Here is a 19,560-nt window from a genome sequence, read left to right on the forward strand (position 1 = left end):
GGTGCGGCAGCGTGCCGCCGCCTCTTCCCCTTCCCACCTGTGAGGCCTGCGACGCGACCGGAGCCCAGGCAACATGCACACGGAGGATGGTTTATTATCGGTCACTGGCTAGAGAGCAAGCAGACAGGCAGAATAAAAAGATCCGTTAAAAAGTGAGTTGAGAGTGCAGGCAGGCAGCCACCAGACTTGGCTCTAGCGATAGGGCTGGGAGGGGAGGGCTAGCACCGGGGAGCTGCTGCTCCGGCTAGGCTCCCCTCCGCTGCAGTGCATCCCAGGGGGACGGCACCCCTGTCCCTGGCCCACCACAGACCTGCGTGCCTGCCTGCCTCGCCTCCTTTGCTGCTTTTGGCAACTAAAAGGCAGGTACTCTCTCTTGCCAAGGGTACGCCCCAGGGCATCCTCAGCCCATCTTGCACTGACGCCCTTCACAGGCCGGGGCGCTGAGCGCAGCTACTGCAGCCAGGCCCGCCCTCCTGAGCAGGAGCCGGGAGGGCTTGGGGGGGCTCAGGGATGCAGGCAGGGGTTGGGGGGCTCCAGAAACAGGTCAGAAGCAGGCCGGGGGAGGAGCCGGGATCATTCAGCCTCTCAGGCCCCTCGCGGCTGGACAGCCAAGGGGCAGGACGGGGCTGGGGTGAGCCTCCCCACGCTGAGCAGCTGGATCACCAACAGACACGTGGCGGGGCTGCACCCATTCCCCTTGCCCAGGCCAGAGTGGGCAGGGCCTGGGGGAGGAGGCCTGCTCAACTGAGCAGTTCCAAGTAGGTGACGGGGACCTTGCCCTTCTTGTTGCCTCTCTCGCCAATGAGCCAGTCGGGGTCCATGCCAGGCAAGCTGTAGACAGTGATGAGCTGAAAGGGATCACAGAAGAGGAGGATCACGCCCTGGCTACGCAGGGGCCCTGTGCCTCCAGTGACGGGCGCCCTCTCAGCTGCTCTATGGAGACGGATCAGAGAGCCTGCCTCCTCAGAGCTGGAGCTGCCTGTTTCCTGTGGCTGGTCCTGGCTCTCCCCCCATCCCCAGACCCTCAGAGGTGGGGGGCCCGCGATGCGTGGTCCACAGACCCCATGCCCCCAGCTCTGGTCCCCTGGCCCCTAAGCCGGCCTGTGCTCCCGACCGCCAACCCATCCCTGTGGCTTCCAGGCCCACCTCATCGGCCAGCAGGGCCAGCTCGCTGCTGTCGGCCGCCTCGTAGTCATAGAGAACGCGGGCTTTCCGGGTTCCGCTGGCAGGTGGGGCCACCTCCTCCAGGCGGAGAGCAGCCTCCCCCGGAGGGGCCAGGTCGGCCACGGAGGGCCCCATGGGCATCGTGGCCGCGGTGGTGGTGGGCGAGGTACTGCTGAGGGGTGGGGAGGTGGGCTCGGCGGTGCCCACAAAGGTGCCTGGGAATCTGAAGAGGAGAGTGGTAGGGGGGCCCATCTCAGCAGCCGGGAGCCACCCTCTTGTTGGGGGGAGGTCCCACATGCCCCACAAAACACCAGTCAGGCCCACAGCCATGGAGGCAAGACCACCTCGCTACTTACATGGCTCCCTGGGAGCTGGCAGCGTGAAGAGGGAAACAAGTGGAAGTGAGATGCCCCTGCCGTCCCCCCCCCCCCCCCAACCCACCCCAGAACCTGCACCCAAGGTCCCTGAGGCCAGCTATCCCCCTCACTGTCCTCTTCATGGGGTGCTCAGGCCCAGAGGTGGGGGTGACGCCCCACCACGGTCAGCAGCCCTCCACCCCACCCTGGGTGTCAACAGGGGCTTGCTGAGTTCGGGGAGCTGGGAGCCAGGGTTCCTCGTTTGGCACCTGCCCAGCTGCTTCTGGAGGTCCAGCATGTGGCGGTAGCACTGGGCATAGTACGTGGTCTGAGACTCGATGAACTCGTGCAGGCAGCGAAGGTGGTTCACCTGCCCGGAAGAGGCGGTGGCTGACCCGGCGCCCGCGGGTGGACGAAGCAGCCCACTCCCCACCCCACGCTCTACAGACCCCGGCTCGGCGTCCAGCGTTTTCTGCCCAGGCCTCTTGCTCTCTGGGGTGGGAAGGGGCCGTACCCCCCGCTTTGGGACCTTTAGGACCGTGGGCTCTGCCCCACCCAGGTTCACTAGCTGCCTCAACGTGAACTTAAGAGTTGTGGTGTCTGACACATGGGTGGCAAAGACGATGTGGGATGACAGAGGAAACAGGACAGGACTCACGTGGGTGCTGCTGATCCCCTCCAGCAGGAGCCGGGTCACTTCTGCCTGCCGGTCAAACTCCGTCTGGGCCACTCGGAGCTCCTGCTCAGCCTAGGAAGGGCCGGGGATGAGCACGAGGGCAAGAATGGCCCTAGTCGCCCTCCTACCAGACTCCTCCCGCCCCTGGAGCCGCCCGGGAGCGGTCTCCTCTTCCCTTCTGTGGCAGATGGACTTCCCCACACCCCACCCCAGGATGCAGACATCGGCGAAGGGGTTCACCTCTCACCCCTGACTTCAGGCCTGGGGCCCTGACCCCCTGGAGAAGTCTTAGCCCAGCTTGGGAACCCCCCAGAGGAGGCCAGTTGCTGGGTGGGCACACAGAGCCTCAGGTGCCTTCCTTGGCCTTTCACGCTCATGCATTTGTCCATCTGAGGCCACCACCCAGCAGGGACAAATTCAACCAACAGTTGCTTTGGCCTCCGGAGGGCCCACGGTGTGCTGCGGGGGGAGAGGGAGGTGACCGCCCCTTATCATGGCCCCAGAGGCTGCAGGGCAGAGCTCAGAACTAGACGCACACCTGCCCCCGATGACAGCAGGCGAGCCTGGACTCCCGTTCCCCACCCCGTTTCTTCCCTGAGCCCCAACTCACCTTGTCCACCTCATCATTCCAGAGCTGCAGAGACCACAACAGGACCGGTCAGCAGGGGAGGGAGGGGGCAGCGGTCAGCAGGGGAGGGGAAGGGAGGTGGGGGACAGCTGTACTCCAGAGCCCGGGCCCCTGCCCCAGCTCCCGAGATCCCCGCAACCTCTTCCTCCTACCCCTCACGCTTCCCAATGTCCTCCCCACAATCCCACCAGGAGCTGAGGCTGGGGGGAGGCCTGGTGTGAGAGGGAGGGGGGCTCTGACGTCACAGTCCATCCAGTCCCACATGCCACATGCGGGGAGGGGGGACAGCCAGCTGGGAAGTCCTGCTTGGGTTTCTCCTACAGGCAAGCCCCCAGGCTCGGACTGGGGTCTCCAGGGAGACCGAGCGTCCCCCACCCCACCCTGACGCTCTGCTGAGGCTGCTGGGCTGGGAGGCAGGACCGTGTGACCCTAGACCAGTCACTGAACCTTTCTGTCCTTCGGCAGAGAAAGGCAGCCTCGTGCCAGAGTCAGACTGGGGTTCAAAGGCACAAGAAAAAAACAGGGCCGTCTCCACCCTCCTGGATAGTCCTCCTTCCACTCGGCCCAGGAAGGGGGGCGGCAAGTGTCCTCCAGAGTCTAAAGAAGAAAGACCCCCCTCCCCCGACCATGGCTTAGAAGGCCCGTTCCTCCTGCCCGCTGCTACCCTAACACGGGGCCTGGGGGGGGCGCAGAGAGCAAAACCCAGGCCAGCCTGGCTGGGACGGAGGCGTCCCCACCCCAGCACCGTTCGGCAGACGGGAAGCGACCTCCATGTGAACACACGTGGGCAAGCCAGCCACAGGGGCCGGGGCACTACAGGGCGGTTAACGCCCCCAAGGGAGAAGGGACTGCGCCTGCACGCGCGCGCGCGCGCGCGCGCACACACACACACACACACACACACACACACAGCAACATGCTTATGACAGATGGAGAAGAGCCCGCGGGGAGGTGGGTGGTGCAGGAGGATGTCACCCACGGGGAAAGGAACAGAGAGGCAGAGAAAGGCCCAGGACTGGTTTCGACAGGCATGACGGGACAGGTGTCATCTGCCTATTTCCCCAACTAAACAGTAAACACCAAGATCTCAACAAGCTGTAGGAAAAAAAGATACCAGACGTTCAAAGTCCTCCTGACCCCGCCCCGCCCAGCCCACCCTCTTAAATCCCAGTCCCGCCTGCCCACCCACCCACCACTGCCTTCATGCTCTGCTTTGGAGGGGCCAGCTCAGGACATGCCCGTTTCCCCACCTCGGGGGCCTCGGCCCTGGGCTGCTCTTCCCCTCCCCACCGGGTCTACCTTCCCACGGGGCCCTGCTACGTCTCAAGGCCTCTGGGCGCCTCCCCGACACCTAGCCGATGTGCTCTGGGGGCCGCTGGACAGACAGCACCGTCCCCGAGTCCTGTCCAGGGGTCTGTGACCTCCCGGCAGGCCAGGCCGGGACCTCCTCCCTCTCCTCCAGGCGCAGGGCGGGCCTGGCTCTCAGGGGTGGGTGCTGAGTGGGGGTGGGTGCTGAGTGGGGGTGGATGGACTCTCGGGCCCCCCGGAGTTTATCAGGCTGCCCAGGGCAGCGGGCCAGGCTCACCTTCAGCGTTGGGCAGAGAGGGGCGAGGGCACAGGGCCCAGGTGGCCCCTGCCTGACCCTCTGCCTCCTGTTCTCCTGACTGGCATCAGGCGCCAGGTGTTGGGGCTGGGGGCAGGGAGGGGGGAGCCGGGGCGGGGTGGGCGGGGGCGCTTACCGCGGAGGCGCTGGCCGAGAGAATGTAATTACGAGGTCTAGTCTCCTGAAAGTCAGGCACCGTCTGGCGGGGAACAGAGTTCACGGGGGAGGGGGGAGTCACGTGGCGCAGGGGCCAGGCCAGGAGGCCGCCCTAGAGTCTCCCCCAGGGAGATGCCAGGAGCACCCCCCACCCCAACCCCATGGACAGGAGGGTACGGACAGATAACAACACAGACCCCCTTCTCCCCACGCCAACCACCTGCACAGGAGGCAGGATGAGTGAGGGTCTCCGAGGGTCGGGACAAAGACCAGGAGGGTGGACACGCTGGGGAGCCCAGGAGAGCAGATGCCGACGAGGGGACAGCCCGGAACCTCGGGCAGGACGCAGACCCGCCTGGCCCCGGCGGTCCTCAGGTCTCTCTTCCCCAGGCCAGCCTCGTCTCACTCAGAGGCCCATTAGACCCACCGTTCTCCAAGCAGAGCCCACCCCCACCCTACCCGGCTCGCTCCATCCACACCTCTGCACACACCCAATCATCTCTCCTTCCTGCAGCAAGAACTGGGCCCCTCCCCCGCCACGAGATGGACAGATGGATGCATGGATGGACAGAGTGACAGGCGGTTGACATTTGCAAAAAGCTGACTCAACAGGCTCCAACGCCTGGCGTCCCCCCAGACCAGAGGCTACACGTGGTGGAGGCCCCGGTGGGAGACCAGCTGCTTTGCAAAAGGCCCGGAGGACGGCCCTCCCCGGCCCGGCTGGCCCAGCCCGGCCCGGCCCCGCGGGGCCCAAGGCCGAGGTGGGCAAACCAGAAGCGGCACAGCACGTGGGACAGGTATACTCACATCTCCCTCACACTGAGCCAAGTTACCCAAAGCAGAACGGCAAGGAACAAAAACAAAGAGTTAGTGAGTCCACAGCGCAGGCGGGAGCAGGCCCCCCGGGGACGCACAAGCCCGCCCTCCGGAAGGAGTCCTGACCAGTGTGGCTGCTGAGGGGTGGCGGGTGGGCTGGGGGTGCCCTGCTGGGCTGGAGCCCGCTGGGATGCTGTACCAGGGCCCCGCTTGGGAGGGGATATCCTGCTAAAAGCCACACACTCGGGGCTGGTCTGGGCCAACCAGCCGGATGGGAGGTTGTGCCGCCCTGGTGACGAAGGAAGCGCTCCCCGGCCTGGCGGACAGAGAAAAGCCTGTCCTGGCCAAGGGACTCCAGAGAGCTGCCCGGCCCTGAGGGCGGGGAGCCTGTCCAGTCCAGGGGGGCTCGGGCAGCCTACCCAAGCCCAACCCGACGCCGGTGGCTGAGGCCCTGCCTCTGGTCTGGACTCCACACACCTGGACGAGGCGCCACGGCTCTTGCCAGGGGCACTGCCCAGACTCCGTGGCCCCCAGGGGCCACACAAAGGGAGGGGAATGCGAGGAGGGTTGGGGGCTGTAACTAACTCTCGGGCAGCGGGGGCACCTGGCCTTCCCTGGCCGAGGGCCCCGCCGGGCGCAGGTGCCAGTGTCCCTGGTGTGTCCCGGACCTGACTGGGGGAGTTCCCACCCCAGGGTGTGAGGCGGCCTTGGTGTGTCCCGGACCTGACTGGGGGAGCTCCCACCCCGGGGTGTGAGGCGGCCTTGCAGCCCCTGCACCCAAGCAGCCCAGGCCCCTGGGGCCCAGCTCTCCCAAACCCTGGCCTCGCCCTGGTCACCATGTGCCACGCTGCATCCCATCGGCCTGGCTGAGCAGAAGGGGAGCCAAGATAGCCCTGGCTCCATTCAGCGACGTGGGGCTCCCTGAAGGGCCCCGAGACCTGCCCCTGGGCAGGTGAGCAGCCCAGCTCTGGGACCTCCACACCAGCGCAATGGAGCCTGAGGACAGGACGGGGCGCCCGGGGAACAGCACTGGAGCGGCGGGGAAGGGGGGCGCGGTTAGTAGCGGAGCCATGCCCGGGCAGAGCCGGGAACAGAGCTGAGCATCCGGGGAGGGCAGCACGGGGGACATGCGAGAAGCCAACCGGCTCTATCTGGGGAGGCTGCAGGCTGCCCTGAGCTCAGGTGAGGGCGCTGTGGGTCTACCCACCACCCGCCCCCAGACCCAGTGTCTGCCCTGGGAACCCAGAGCTCTGGGTCAGCAGGGTTCCATTGGGGGTGGGAGCAGACGGGCGTGACCTGACGTGGTCTGCCCCGAGCAGTGCCCCCCAGCCAGGCTTTGACGGGGAGGGAGGTCATGCCAAACATCACGAGCCTCCACCCCGAGCCTCCACCCGCTCTGGTCCAGCAGGACACCTACCGTGGCTTTGGCTTCGGCAGCCTTGGCCTTCTTGAGCCGCGCTTTGGAGGCATCCAGGTCTAGACGCCGGTTCTGCAGGAGCCGCCTCTCCTTCTGTTGTGGGGCGGGGTTGGGGGGAATTAGGGACATGAGCCCCACAGCTGCCATGGGAGACCCCCGGCCCCAGCGAGACCAGCCCATAGGACCATCTGGCCAAGACAGGGAAACTGAGGCCCGGACGGGCAAGGTCAAACACTTCAGGCCACTCGGGCCACAAGAGCCACGTCTGGGGAGGCCCTGAGGGCTGCGGGGTCCTGAGCTGGGTTCCGCGGCTCTGAGGAGAGGGCAGCCAGGGTTACCAGGAGGCACGCAGCTCCAGGCTCCTCACCGAAATCGTCTTCCAGTCCCCTTCCAGGAAGTTGCGCAGGGGCGTGAGGAAGTTGATGGAGGCCGTGTGGATGAAATCTCTCTCGGCCGCTCCCAGGTGCTTTTCTGCTTCCGCCACCTTGATCAGCGTCTTCCCTGAGAAGCAGAGTCGGGGGTGAGGAGGCAGGCTGAACTCTGCTCTGGCTCCCAGGAGGGAGGAGAGAGCGCTGAGAGAGATGTTCTGAGAGGCAAGAGCAGAAATGACTGGCCTGGGAAAATGGGAGAAAATCTGTATATCCACATATCCATTGGCCAATAAATACTGGGACACCCCAAAACCAGAACACGTCACAGCCATTAGAAAGAAGGAGGGTGGGACTTTCAGAATAACAGAGGGAGGAACTCAGCAAATCCTCCTCCCAGAAAGGACACAGGGACTTCCCTGGGGGTCCAATGGCTAAGACTCCACTTCCATTGCAGGGGGCATAGGTTCGATCCCTGGTTGGGGAACTAAGATCTGGTATGCTATGCAGTATGGCAAAAAACAAAAACTTACCTATTTATCTATCTCCTTCAAAAACAAAACAAAACTGGACACAGTTGTCAAAAACAATCATTTCTGGACTCTGGAAATTGACCAAAGGCAAGTAACAAATTGAGAAGCATTTACTCCAGAACTACAGGACCTTGGTAAGAACCATGGAGATGGTGGCTTTTTAGCCTGGACGTGCTCCCCTCTCTCCAAGCTCTGTGGTGTGCCCCTCTATCAGGGTGGGGTAAGCCTTGAAGCTGCTGGAGGGGGAGGACTTGATTTTGGCTGGAACACAGAAAAACCCACAAGACATGCCCACAAGCAGTAATGATCTCAATGGCAAATAATCAGGAAAGGCCAACATCACAGCTAACATGAAGCTGGAAGACTGGCTGGAATAAGCAGCAGACCTGCCAGAAATTTAATAGGAGATCTGGGAAATGAGACAGTCACAGTGAGCCTTGATAAACTCCAGACAGCTCTGGTGGTCTAGAAGGCTGCACCTGTGTGTAGCATGCATGGGAGGCACAGGAGAGAGCCCCAGCTACCAAATCATTCTTGGCTAGTGGGAGGCTCTGCACATTCATGACGTAAAAGCTAGGCACACATATAAGCTGCATGAGCTTGAGCGTGTTCCCCAGCCCACTCATAAATTCATCAGCAAAGCCTTAATGGTGCAAGGTGTCTACACACAATTTCTGATTAATCATTAGCTGACCGCCAACATATGCTGACCTGGAAGCAACCCTTAGGAAGCTAGGCTTAAAAGTAAAAAGAATAGAAAAATAAGCAGAGACATCAGCAGCTGCATACAGCAAAGAACACACACTCTAAACAATTAGCTCAGGTAAGTCTCTAAAGAAACAAACAGCACTAATAACCCAAGAAGAATTATAAGACACGCAAAGAAATAGGAAAGTACAGTCAATCCACAGGGAGAGAAAAGCAATCAACAGACACCATCTCCGAGGAGCCCCAGATATTAGATTTAGCAGACAAAGGCTTCTAAGCAGCTATTACCAAGAAGTGGAAAAGGAAAAACAAAAACAACCAAAACCATAATGGTAGGGAGGGACAAATTCTGGTAGAGGATAAAACTGCTATCAATGAAACAGATAAGCAACAGCATATACCATATAGCACAGGGAATCATAGCCCTTACTTTGTAATAACCTATAATGGAATATAATCTGCAGAAATACTGAATCACTATGGCATATACCAGAAACAAACACATATTAAAACCAACTACACTTCAATTAAAAAATAAAAAAACAGAACCATGTTTAAGGATTTAAGATTAATACAACATTGTAAAGCAATTATCCTCCAATTAAAATTTTTTTAAAAAGCTTTAAGGAAAGTATGATGACAATGACTTCTCAACTAAGAAATGTCAATAAAGAGATTAAAATTTAAAAAAAAAGAAGTGAAAATTCTAGAGTTGAAAAGTTTAACAACTGATGTGAAAAAAAACTCACTAGAAGGGCTCAACGGCAGATTTGAACTGACTTCTTATCAGACACCAGGGAGGTCAGACGGTGAGAGAATATACTCAAAGTGAGGAAAGGAAACAACTCTCATCCAAGGAGATTCATACACCGCCAAGCTGCCCTCCAAAAGTGAGCATAAACACTCCCAGTGAGACACAGGCGACAAGGATTCACTGCTGGCAGACCTGCCACAGAAGAGACACTTCACGTGCGAGTGACACGACACTAGGGGGTAACGTGAGTCCACGTAAGGAAGCAGAGCAGCAGTAAAGGTGACTCCAGACGCGCGGAAAAGACGGTACGTTTCTTTTCTCTTTTCTTAACTGACTTAAAAGACAATTGCATAACACAATAATTATAAAACTGTATTGTTGAGAAATAGTATGTATGACAATGTGAGCACCAAGGAAGAGGGAGGGAAGGGAGTTATCCTGGAGCCAAGTTTCTATATTTTACTGGAATTCCGTTAGCATTACTCTGAAGTGGACTGTGTCAAGTTAAAGTGCGTGTTGTGATTCACATTCACCACTAAGAAAAACGCTTTAAGTTAAAGAAAAAAAGGAGCAAAGAAATTACAATGTTACACTAGAAAATATCTTTTTAACTCAAAAGAAGTCAGTAAAAGAGGATCAAACAAAAAAGACCTGAGATACAGGGAGAACAGTAACAAAACAGCAATCCAAATGTACAAACAGCTCATGAGACTTAACATCATCAAAACAAACAACCCAGAGAAAAATGGGCAGATCTACACAGACATATCGATTAAGACATACAGATGGCCAAAAGGCACATGAAAAGATGCTCAACATTGCTAACTATTAGAGAAATGCAAATCAAAACTACAGTGAGGTATGACCTCACAGCAGCCAGAATGGCCATCATCAAAAATCTACAAATAATAAATGCTGGAGAGGGTGTGGAGAAAAAGGGACCCTCCTACACTGCCGCTGGGAATGTAAATTGGTACAGCCACTCTGGAGGACAGTATGGAGGCGCCCTCAGAAAGTAAAAACAGAGCTACCACACGACCCTGCAATCCCATTCCTGGGCATGTATATACTTGGAGAAAATAGTAATTGGAAAAGCTACATGCACCCCAATGTTCCTCGTGGCACTATTTACAATAGCCAAGACATGGAAGCAACCTAAATGTCTGTCAACAGACGAATGGATAAAAAAGATGTGAAAAACATATACAATGGAACATTACTCAGCCATAAAAAAAAAAAAGAATGAAATAATGCCATTTGTTGCAACATGGATGGATCCAGAGACTGTCATACTGGGCAGAGAAAGACAAGTATCATGATTCCACACATATGTGGAATCTTAAAAAATGATACACATGAACTTCTAAAACGGAAACAGACTTCGCAGACATAGAAAACAGACTTATGGTGACCAAAGCGGAGGCTGGGAAGCGGGGCTGGGGGGATGGTGACCAAAGGGGAGGCTGGGAAGCGGGGGTGGCAGGAATGAGGGATAAATCGGGTTGGGATTAACATATACACACTACCATTTATAAAACGGGTAACCAACAAGGCCTACTGTAGAGCACAGGGAACTATACTCAATATTTTGGAATAACCCAAAGTGAAAAGAATTTGAAAAGGAGCATATATACAAGTATATAACAGAATCACTGCGCTGTATACCTGAAACTAACACAATATTGTAAATCAACCACATTCTAATTCAGAATTAACTAAACATTTAAAAATAAACTGGATTGAGGGATGTTTGTACAATTACTAAAAATCACCAAATTACACACTTAAAACAAGTACACTTTACAGTACATAAATTGTACCTCAATAAAACTTAAATAAAAAGCAAAGACTGAAGTGGCTCTTTAAGTGCTACTGTGAACAGATAATCTGTAAAGCAACACCAAGTTTAAAAATCAGGTTGTGGAATCGCACACATAAGATAATGTGATCCCATTAAAAAATGCACACAAACCAAAAGTGGGTAAAGGAGGCTCTTTTTCTCTTTTTGGGGCCCTGCCATGGGGTATGCGGGACCTTAGTTCCCTGACCAGGGATGGAGCCCAGGCCCACTGCACTGGACATGTGGAGTCTTAGCCACTGGCCCACCAGGGAGGTCCCAGGAGGCTTCTATTTTTCACTGTTTTCACCTCTGTTGGTTGAGGTATTTGCAAGGAGAATGAATCCAGGCATCACATGTGTAAATACAAGACCAGAGAAAGGAAGGAAAGAAGGGAGGGAGGGAGGTCAGGGCCAGAGACCGGGCCCCACCCGGCCGTGGGGACCGGCTCACCGTAGGGGGTGGTGGGCCCCAGCTCACTGGCCGCCTCGGCCATGTACTGCGCCAGCAGCTCCCCGTTGGTGACCCGTGAGGGCACCTTCCTGTCCAGCTTCTCGTACAGGAACTCCTCCACTCGGGCGCCTGTGGGAGACAGCAGCCAAAGCCACGTGGCCTTTCCAGAGGAGCCCAAGGCCAGTCCAGGACCGGCCCACAGGGGCGCCCAGCCTGGTGATTTCCAGGACATTCTCGTGCTGATTCTCCACCTTGTGAGATGGGCTCTTGACCCTGTGAAACCCCTCACAGGGAGGGAGAAGCCACGGCCCAGAGACATCAAGTACCTGCCTGAGGTCACCCAGCTACGGAGACGGGCCTTCCGCTTCCCCCTCCTTAGAATATGGACTCATGACACACAGGGGGCGCTAGGGATGAAGAACCTGCCTGCCAATGCAGGAGACCTAAGAACCATGGGTTCGATCCCTGGGTGGGGAAGATCCTCTGGAGGAGGGCATGGCAATCCACTCCAGGATTCTTGCCTGGAGAATTCGCCTGGACAGAGGAGCCTGGTGGGCTGCAGTCCACGGAGTTGCAAAGAGTCAGACATGACTGAGCAACTTAGCATGCGTGCACACACCACACGTGTGAACAGCACTCTGGCCGGACCCAGAAAGCTCTGAGCACACTGCCTTAGCTAAGAGCAGATATACAGGCAGACACGTCTCCGGACCCCAGGGCAGGTTCCCCTGCAGCTGTGGGGGCCTGCCCTGTGCTCTCGTGCGACCCTGGACGGGCCTTCTTTGTCCCTGACCCTCGCTGCCTGCTCCCCAGTGATTGGTCTCCCATTTCTCCCGCCTCTTTTCCCAGTGATGTTTTAGTTTCCAGGCTTCAACTCCTCTATGCAGAACTTGCATTTCCATGTCCCAGAGACTGAGTGCCCTGTGGAGCCCGACACCCAGACTGCTGTTTTTAATAGGGACCACCCCCCCCTTCCCGTGCCACCGACAGCAGCCTGAAGCCTCAAGAGTCTAACTCAAGTCCCGCCTGCCGCCCAGGCCACCTGCACGGCCTCTGCAGCTGGGCCCGTGCCCGCGGTGCCCCGCCCCTTGCCCAGGGCTGGCCCGTGTCTACTCACTGGGGTTGGGCTGCAGCAGCACCTCTGTCTGCCTCAAGATCTTCTCGGTCCAGTTCTTGGTGCTGTCCGCCCGCGCCAGGAGGCTCTCAAAGTGGGCGTCGAGCTCGGTCTTCTCGGCCTGGCCGAATTTCTCCTCTGTGAACTGTGGGAGGAGGGTTGGGGGGAGCACCCAGGGGTGGAAGACTCAGCAGAGGGGAGGGGAGGACCAGCCCTGCCCCACCCATCTACCCCTCCCGCCTGGCTGGAACTCAGGCCCTAAGGTCCAGGAACCCGTCTACCCCATCTGCTCTGGGACCCCGATCAAACTGCAACCCTGCCCTGGGGCTCAGCTTGCTCCTCTGTGACATGGGATGGGTGGGCCAGAGCCGGCGGATCCCAGTTTGTTTCGGAAATCCAACGAAAGATACAGACACCCCCTGCCCCCCAAATGCACATCTGTACAAAATCAGACACAACTTAAGGAGCTGCTGGTAGGCCATCACTGAGGGTCCTCCCAGCCTGACTCTGGAGGAAAGAGCTTGGTAACGAGCGCTCAGGGACACAAGGGGCACAGAGCAAGGTCTGGAGTGATCAGCAGGTGCCAGGGCAGCTGGGAGCCCCAAGGAAGGGGTCCCGGGGGAGGAAGTGGGAAGAACCCAGGTTCCAGAACCAGAGGAACATGATTCAAGTCTCAGTTCTGATGAGCAGTGTGACCTGGGGCAAGTGGCTTTGCCTCTCTGAGCATCAGTTTCTGAAGCTGAAAATGGGAATAATAAGGAATAGCATCTCCCTTGTAGGTTGTGAGAAGGAAATAAAAAAGATGTGGGTAAGATATGAAGGCCAGGATCCGGCGGGGAGTTCGGTGCCCAGTGTAAGGGCTGATGCTGTAAAGATCTGATGGGAATGGAGAGGGGTGGGGTGGGAGGATGGCCTCTGCTGCCTGGTATGGTACATGGGGAGCAGTGCCAACTCATCCGAGCCAACTGCTGGGCACACCCAGGCGCAGGAAGCTCCACAGCCCTGCCCCGAGGCCAGGGAGGGACCAGGATGTCACAGGGTCCTCCTTCCGAGCTGGCCAAAGCCATGGGAGCCACGTAGGAACAGCCAGAAACCTGCCCAGGTCCTGGCCCTTCTGATCTCAAAGGCCCTGTTCAGCCGTGGTGGGTGGTGGTCAGAGACAAACCACACGGGAGCAAGATCAGCTCTGACAACAACAGACAGTGCCGACCCGGCGCTCAGCATGGGCAAGTTTCCCATTTCACAGAAGGTGCCACTGAGACCAGGCAAGAGGCAGGCTGCACCGGAGTCAGGGTCTCATGGGCTGCGGGTCTGGAGGCCCTTCTCAGATGACCTGGCAGCCCTGAGTCATCCAGAGGCAAAGGACAGCTCCAGCTGCAAGGAGCAGGAGGCCCCACCGGCTTCAGGCCGCTCCGGCTCAGCAGCCATCAATTATGCATGGGGGCTTGGGTTTCTCTCTGCAGGGCCAGGTGGGCAGGGGTCAGAGCCTGCGGCTCCCCGCCTGGGAGCCAGCTACTCTTGCTCTCCTGACTCTTCTTCCTCACTTTCCACAAACTGGGGCCTCCCAGAGCCGGGCCCTGAACAGGCCTGCCCTCACCCAGCCTCTTTGAGGGTGGGGGTGGCGCTAGCCCCATTTTCCAGATGAGAAAACTGAGGCTCAGAGGCAACGTCACCTCTCTGGCCCTCAGTTTCCACCAGGGGGATGGGGACACCAGGAACCATCTCATAGAATATTCGGGAGGCGCTTAGTTCTCTGGTCAGCACACAGCACAGGCCTGATAAATGTCAACTGGCGTCGTCGTTATCATCAGCAATAAAAGACCTCCTGCAGGTCCCTCCTCGGTTCCCAGGAGCCACCTAGGGACGTCCTTACCCCGATGGGACCAGCCGCTCTGACTCCAGTGATGGTGTCACGCTCAGTATCTCCTCCCCTTCTTGCCACGGTTATGGGCAGCACTTCCCGCCTGGCCACCTGTCCCTCACACTACACATCCACCCACGTTCAAAGTCCAACCAGGTTTTTCCAACGTCCTGGGCATCCCTCCCACGTCCACTGTTGCCTGCCCGGCTTGGATGAAAACAATGCCACAGCCTCCTGGCTTTTATCATCACCACTCCTACCTCCGCTCCTAGTAATACAGTCAGTACTACTGACAGCATTGGTACTAGCACTTCCACTGCCCACTCCACCACCACTGGCATCTTACCCAAATATGCTTTAGCTTTTCCTGCCTGGGTGCCCTCCGCTGAGCTGTTCCCATCACCGGGATCAACTCTGCAAACCCCTCCTGGCGTTCAAGGCACAGTTCGGGGACTGAGAGGCCACCCTAGGATCACACGTGCAAAAGGGATCCGGCCTCCAGCTTCTTCTCCCAGGTTCTGTTCCTTACGGGGTGGGGATGAGGTGAAGCTCTTTCAAAGTGTCCCCGGTACCTGGAGGGGCTGAGCGCTTGCCCAGCATGTCCTTCTACCTGGCCAGGTGGCACCCACGCAGAGGAGCTGCCCACACATTGATAACAAACCACCCTTCGTCCCTCCTGGCTGACTCCTATCCCAGGGCCGAATGGCCTCAGAGGGGTGGTCCCCCAAGTGGGCTCTCCTGCCCAGATCACATTTCAAGCCCCTCTCTCTTCGGGCTGCCACCTGACCCCATTCCTGCCAAGAGAAAGGGCCCAGGCTTCAGAGGCTCCTGACTGCAGAGTCCGAGGCTGCTCCCTGCAAGATGGCAGCAGCAGGGGGTGGGCGGCTGGAGCCAGAGAAAGCCTCTATTTATAAAGCTCCCAGCTCCCTCCTCCACCCTGGAGGCGGGGGACCTGGGCGCTGGCTCCCACGCCAGTATGGGCGACCCAGTGGGCCTGCCCTCACCAGGCCACAGGGCCCAAGCCTCCCCATGCCCCAGGCTCTGCAGACCTGGCAGGATCGGGTGCTAGGGCCCCACAGTAGCTGGAAACTGGCAGATCAGGTTCTTCCCAGATGTTGGAGATAAAGTGGTTGCCATACCAACACGGGGGGCGAACTCCCCACCTTCTGGATGGATTGGGGCTGGCCAATGAGCTCCAGGCTGCAGGCATCCCCACTAAGGCTGGGGTCACTGGCAGGGCTGGGAACCCAGGGCAGCAAACCCTTCTGGGGTACCCATCCTCAGCGGGATGCTGTGCTTTCTAGTAAACATGGGCACGTGGGCTTCCAAGAGACGGTCTGGGGCTGGGCTCCTCCAGAGAACCAACTGCCACAGCAAGGACAAACGCCAGGATCCGTTCCCAGGGCCCTGTGACTGGGCCAAGCCCGAAGCCTGCGGCCACCCTTGGAGGCAGACTTGGTGCCACTCATGATGGACAGAAGGGCACATGGAGGCTCCCAGAGAAGTGACTGGGCCAAGGTCACAGGCTGCACGCATGCCATACTAAGCAAGAGTGACTTGCCTTTAGTGAGAGCGTGCACGCGGAGTGCCGGGGACACTCACATCCATGCTGGGAGGGAGGGGTTGCTAAGGCCATTTTCAAAAGACTGAAAAACTGAGGCCCAGAGAAGTGAAGCCCCCGCCCTTCTCAAAGTCGCAAGAGGGGGCATCCACGCCCACAGCTGACTCCCCGTCTTCACCGATAAGCTGCTTCAGTTTCTCTCCTTGCCCCCAAATGGATAGGACTTGTTCTAATCCTAGCGTCACCCAGCGTACAGCTCCCCAAGGAGGGCACGCAGCCAGACCCCAGCCCTCCTCATTCCCCTAGGGCTGGGGAAATAAGAGGAAACAGGCCTGCCATGGAGCAGAAAGGAAATAATAACCCCAGCCCTCCTGGCTTCCGGACTATCCAAGCGTGTAAAAGGGACCCGAGGGAATCATTTCCGACAGCCCATTGCACAGGTGTGGAGACTGAGGCTCAGAGAAGGGCTCAGGGGCCCCGGGGCATGAGTCCTTGGGCCTGGAACTCAGGCCTCCAAACGCCGGGCAGGAGTCAGGGTTACTGCTGGCCAATGGCAGGGTGGCAGGAGTCGCCTGATGCCATTTGCTCTCCCCATCAGAGCCCCCACCGGGGCGGGGCGGGCGCCAGGGCAGTGGGATAACTCGGCCCCGGCAGGTCGCAAAGGGGGAGGCTGACACCTCCCGCCCAGGCAGCGGGGCCGAGGCAGGCCCAGCTCACTCCCCGGCCCCCGGGCCACGCAGAGGGTAGTACAGGACAGTGCAGCCGGCCGCCCCGGAGCTCCTTCTCTCGACTGGGCAGCGCAAAAGAGAAGGCTGGTGCGGGGCTAGGGCGACCCGGAAAGGAGCGGCGGCCGCGAGGGCCTTGTCCCGCGGCCCCAGGCTCCGTTGCAGGGGTGCCCGCCGGCCGCGCGGGGCCCAGGGCGCACGGCCTCCTCACCTGCACGGCCCGGGTGAAGAAGATGCCGGCGTCCGACGCCAGTTTCTTCATGTTGAAGTCCATGGCGCTCCTCACGGCCGGCGCGGCCGGCCCGAGCGCCGCCCGGCAGCCCCCTCACCGCGCCGGCCCTCACCGCGCCCACCTGCTGCCGGGGTCCGGCCCTTAGCGCGCCAGCCCGTCCCTGCCGCCGCCGCAGCCGCTGCCTCCGCCCGTGCCTGCCCGAGCGCGCAGGGCGGGGCGCCGGCCGCGGGGGCGGAGCCTCAGGAGGGGTGGGGCGGGGCGGGCCGGGGCGGCAGGGCTGGAGGGTGCTCGCGGCTGCCCCGCTGCGGCCGCTGGCCGGCCAGCCTCTCTGGTTTACCTGTCCTGTGGCTCCCGGCCCATCGGTGCCTCTTACTCTCCTTTTTTTCTTTTTTCTTTTTTTTAAAGACCCTGCTGCTGGGAAAAGTTGAAGGCGGGAGGAGACGGGGACGACAGAGGATGAGATGGTTGGATGGCATCACCGAGTCGATGGACATGAGTTTGAGTAAACTCCGGGAGTTGGTGATGGACAGGGAAGCCTGGTATGCTGCAGTCCATGGGGTCGCAAAGAGTCAGACGCTACTTGAGCGACTGAACTGAACTGAACTGACTCTCCTGTTGTTCATTCGCACCCTCCTCGCCGGCTGGCTCCTCTGGCTCCCTATTTCTCGGCCTCTTTAGGCCTGGATCTTTCTGTGCCACCACCACCACCACCATCAGCTTGACCTCTCTAGCGCCCCTCCTCTTCTGCTCCAACTTTAGTGACACTGAGGACCACCGCTGGGGAATGGCTGTTTGGCCTCAGGAAACCCTCTGGTTCCTCAAAGTGTGTACAAGGAGTTAACGGGGAAGAAGGTGGAGAGAAAGGGAGGCTTCTGTTCAGCCTGGATGGAGGAGCCCTCCAGCCATGGACACGGTGCTGACCTTGAACCAGTTTCTCACAGACCAAGACAGGCAGAAGGATGGCCTGCACATATATTCCCTGCTCCCAAGGGGCTTGGAACGGGTTTATTACCTGTTTCCACCGCTTGCCTCTATCTCTAGACTTCATTTTCTTACACAGTGGAGAGCTCTGTCCTGAGCCTGTACCCTTTCCTCTCCGGCTCTGTCTCCTGGATTCCTAGCTTTGTTTACATCCCTGCACTCACACCAGTTCTCCATCCTCTACCCCAGCCTGTCTGTCCAGAGTGAGCTTCAAGTCACCTCGGGGATTATTTAAAAATCCTTGGCCCCACTCCCAGTCCTGGTTCTCTCCATACAGGTGTAGCTTGGCAGGTAGAGTCTAGAAAAGCTTCCAGGTGATTTAAATGTGCACCCCAGTTTCAGAACCACTGATCTTTATTATTATCTGCATGAAGTCATCATCAGTGTTCATGTCACTCACACACCTGTAGTTCATCTCTGTTTCTTTGTGTGCGTCTATGTGTTCACTACGTATTTCTACTTGTACTGATCATTGACTTATTTACCAGTATCTGTAGCTGACTGTATCATTCATTTAGCCAGCATCCAGCCATTTCGCCTTTCAACAGATATAAATCAATATAGTAACATGTTCATTCATTTGGTAACTACACTGAGCGTGGTTAAAGAAAAAAAAAAATCAGGATACTTGTTAAGGACAGCAAGGAAGACTACTCAAGAGAGACCAGTGCAGTGGGAGTTTTGCAGTAGGGGAGACAGATTAGGCTCAACTCCAAATACAATAATGTCAAGTGGAGATTTATAGCCCATGAACAGACTAGGGGTCAGTGGATGGAAAATGACTAAGCAGGAACATTGAGGCTAGTGAGAGCCTTGCTGAAGGCAGGCCCAGGTGATAAGATATTCAGGATGGAGGATGAAGAATTTGATCAGATGCGGAGGGTGATCAGAAATCCAGGGTTGGAGATTTTGCTAAATTGGCCCCGCAGAATTCTTGCTAAAACTGCACTCTACAAGACGGAAGCTTCAGGTTGAACCTAGTTGAATAGAGGGCTTGGAGGAACCGGACTTAGGTCAGGTCAAGGAGAAAGACCTTATCAGCACTAATTCTGTGCCAGGCAGTGTTCTAGGTGCCAGGGACACAGCAGTGAAGAAAACAAGGCCCCTCCCTTCTTGGACAAACAGATATATAACCACGTCAGATCCTGGGAAGGAAAACAACAGGGTAAAGGAGAACGAGAGAGACAGTAAGTGTTAGTTATTCCTGCTCTTGTTTCTGCCCAGTCTGTATGTTTCATCTGTTTATCTAGCTTTCCACTCAGCTATTGCAGTTTGTCTAATAGCAATGGCCGAAATTTCCTAAGCCCTTGCCAGGCTGAACACTGAGCACTTTAAAGTGAATAATCACCTGAGATCCTCATAACAACTCAGAAAGTATCCTCTTCCTTATTAAAGGGAACTAAGGTTTAGAGAAGTTATGATTTGCCCGAGGACACGGGGGAGTAAGCAGTGGATTTGGCCCCAGATGCAGGCAGTCCAGTGGTGGAGCCTGCTCTCCTTTGCTCTGGCTACCACTTCCTTGGCTCATCAGCTGCCACTCTGCCCTCTCTCTGCCACCCTTAGTCAGAGATGCCAGGTTTGCTCTTGCCTCTGGATCACAGTCCAAGCTGTTCCTGA

The 19,560-nt window shown here is 57.7% G+C and overlaps 1 protein-coding gene across 7 annotated transcripts; it reads right to left on the reverse strand.

Moving 5' to 3' along the window:
* Positions 1 to 76: 76 nt before the first annotated feature.
* Positions 77 to 17,149, reverse strand: SH3GLB2 (SH3 domain containing GRB2 like, endophilin B2). 7 transcript variants are annotated; one of them, XM_061433781.1, is made up of 13 exons: positions 16,942 to 17,136; positions 12,587 to 12,728; positions 11,470 to 11,598; positions 7,184 to 7,317; positions 6,817 to 6,909; positions 4,564 to 4,626; positions 3,272 to 3,421; positions 2,807 to 2,830; positions 2,179 to 2,268; positions 1,790 to 1,890; positions 1,521 to 1,535; positions 1,147 to 1,387; positions 77 to 848 (listed from the first exon to the last, which is right to left on the reverse strand). In XM_061433781.1, the coding sequence occupies exons 1-13, from the start codon at positions 17,002 to 17,004 to the stop codon at positions 741 to 743; spliced, it is 1,353 nt and encodes a 450-aa protein (XP_061289765.1). In that variant the 5' UTR covers positions 17,005 to 17,136; the 3' UTR covers positions 77 to 740. The 7 variants fall into 7 exon arrangements, with proteins under 7 accessions (XP_061289765.1, XP_061289766.1, XP_061289767.1 ...); XM_061433782.1 differs by lacking the exon at positions 1,521 to 1,535 and having other exon boundaries at positions 16,942 to 17,133; XM_061433783.1 differs by lacking the exon at positions 3,272 to 3,421 and having other exon boundaries at positions 16,942 to 17,130.
* Between the last annotated feature and the right edge of the window lie 2,411 nt (positions 17,150 to 19,560).

The sequence above is a fragment of the Bos javanicus genome, chromosome 11 (assembly GCF_032452875.1).
Source record: "Bos javanicus breed banteng chromosome 11, ARS-OSU_banteng_1.0, whole genome shotgun sequence".
Classification (NCBI taxonomy): domain Eukaryota; kingdom Metazoa; phylum Chordata; class Mammalia; order Artiodactyla; family Bovidae; genus Bos; species Bos javanicus.

Excerpts from the sequence above, each read along its gene's own strand:
- SH3GLB2 (XM_061433781.1), bottom strand. The coding sequence starts at position 17,004 with ATGGACTTCAACATGAAGAAACTGGCGTCGGACGCCGGCATCTTCTTC. Across the intron at positions 12,729-16,941 it reads TCTTCACCCGGGCCGTGCAG|TTCACAGAGGAGAAATTCGG; the intron begins GTGAGGAGGCCG and ends CTCCTCCCACAG. Across the intron at positions 2,269-2,806 it reads GGAATGATGAGGTGGACAAG|GCTGAGCAGGAGCTCCGAGT; the intron begins GTGAGTTGGGGC and ends GGCCCTTCCTAG.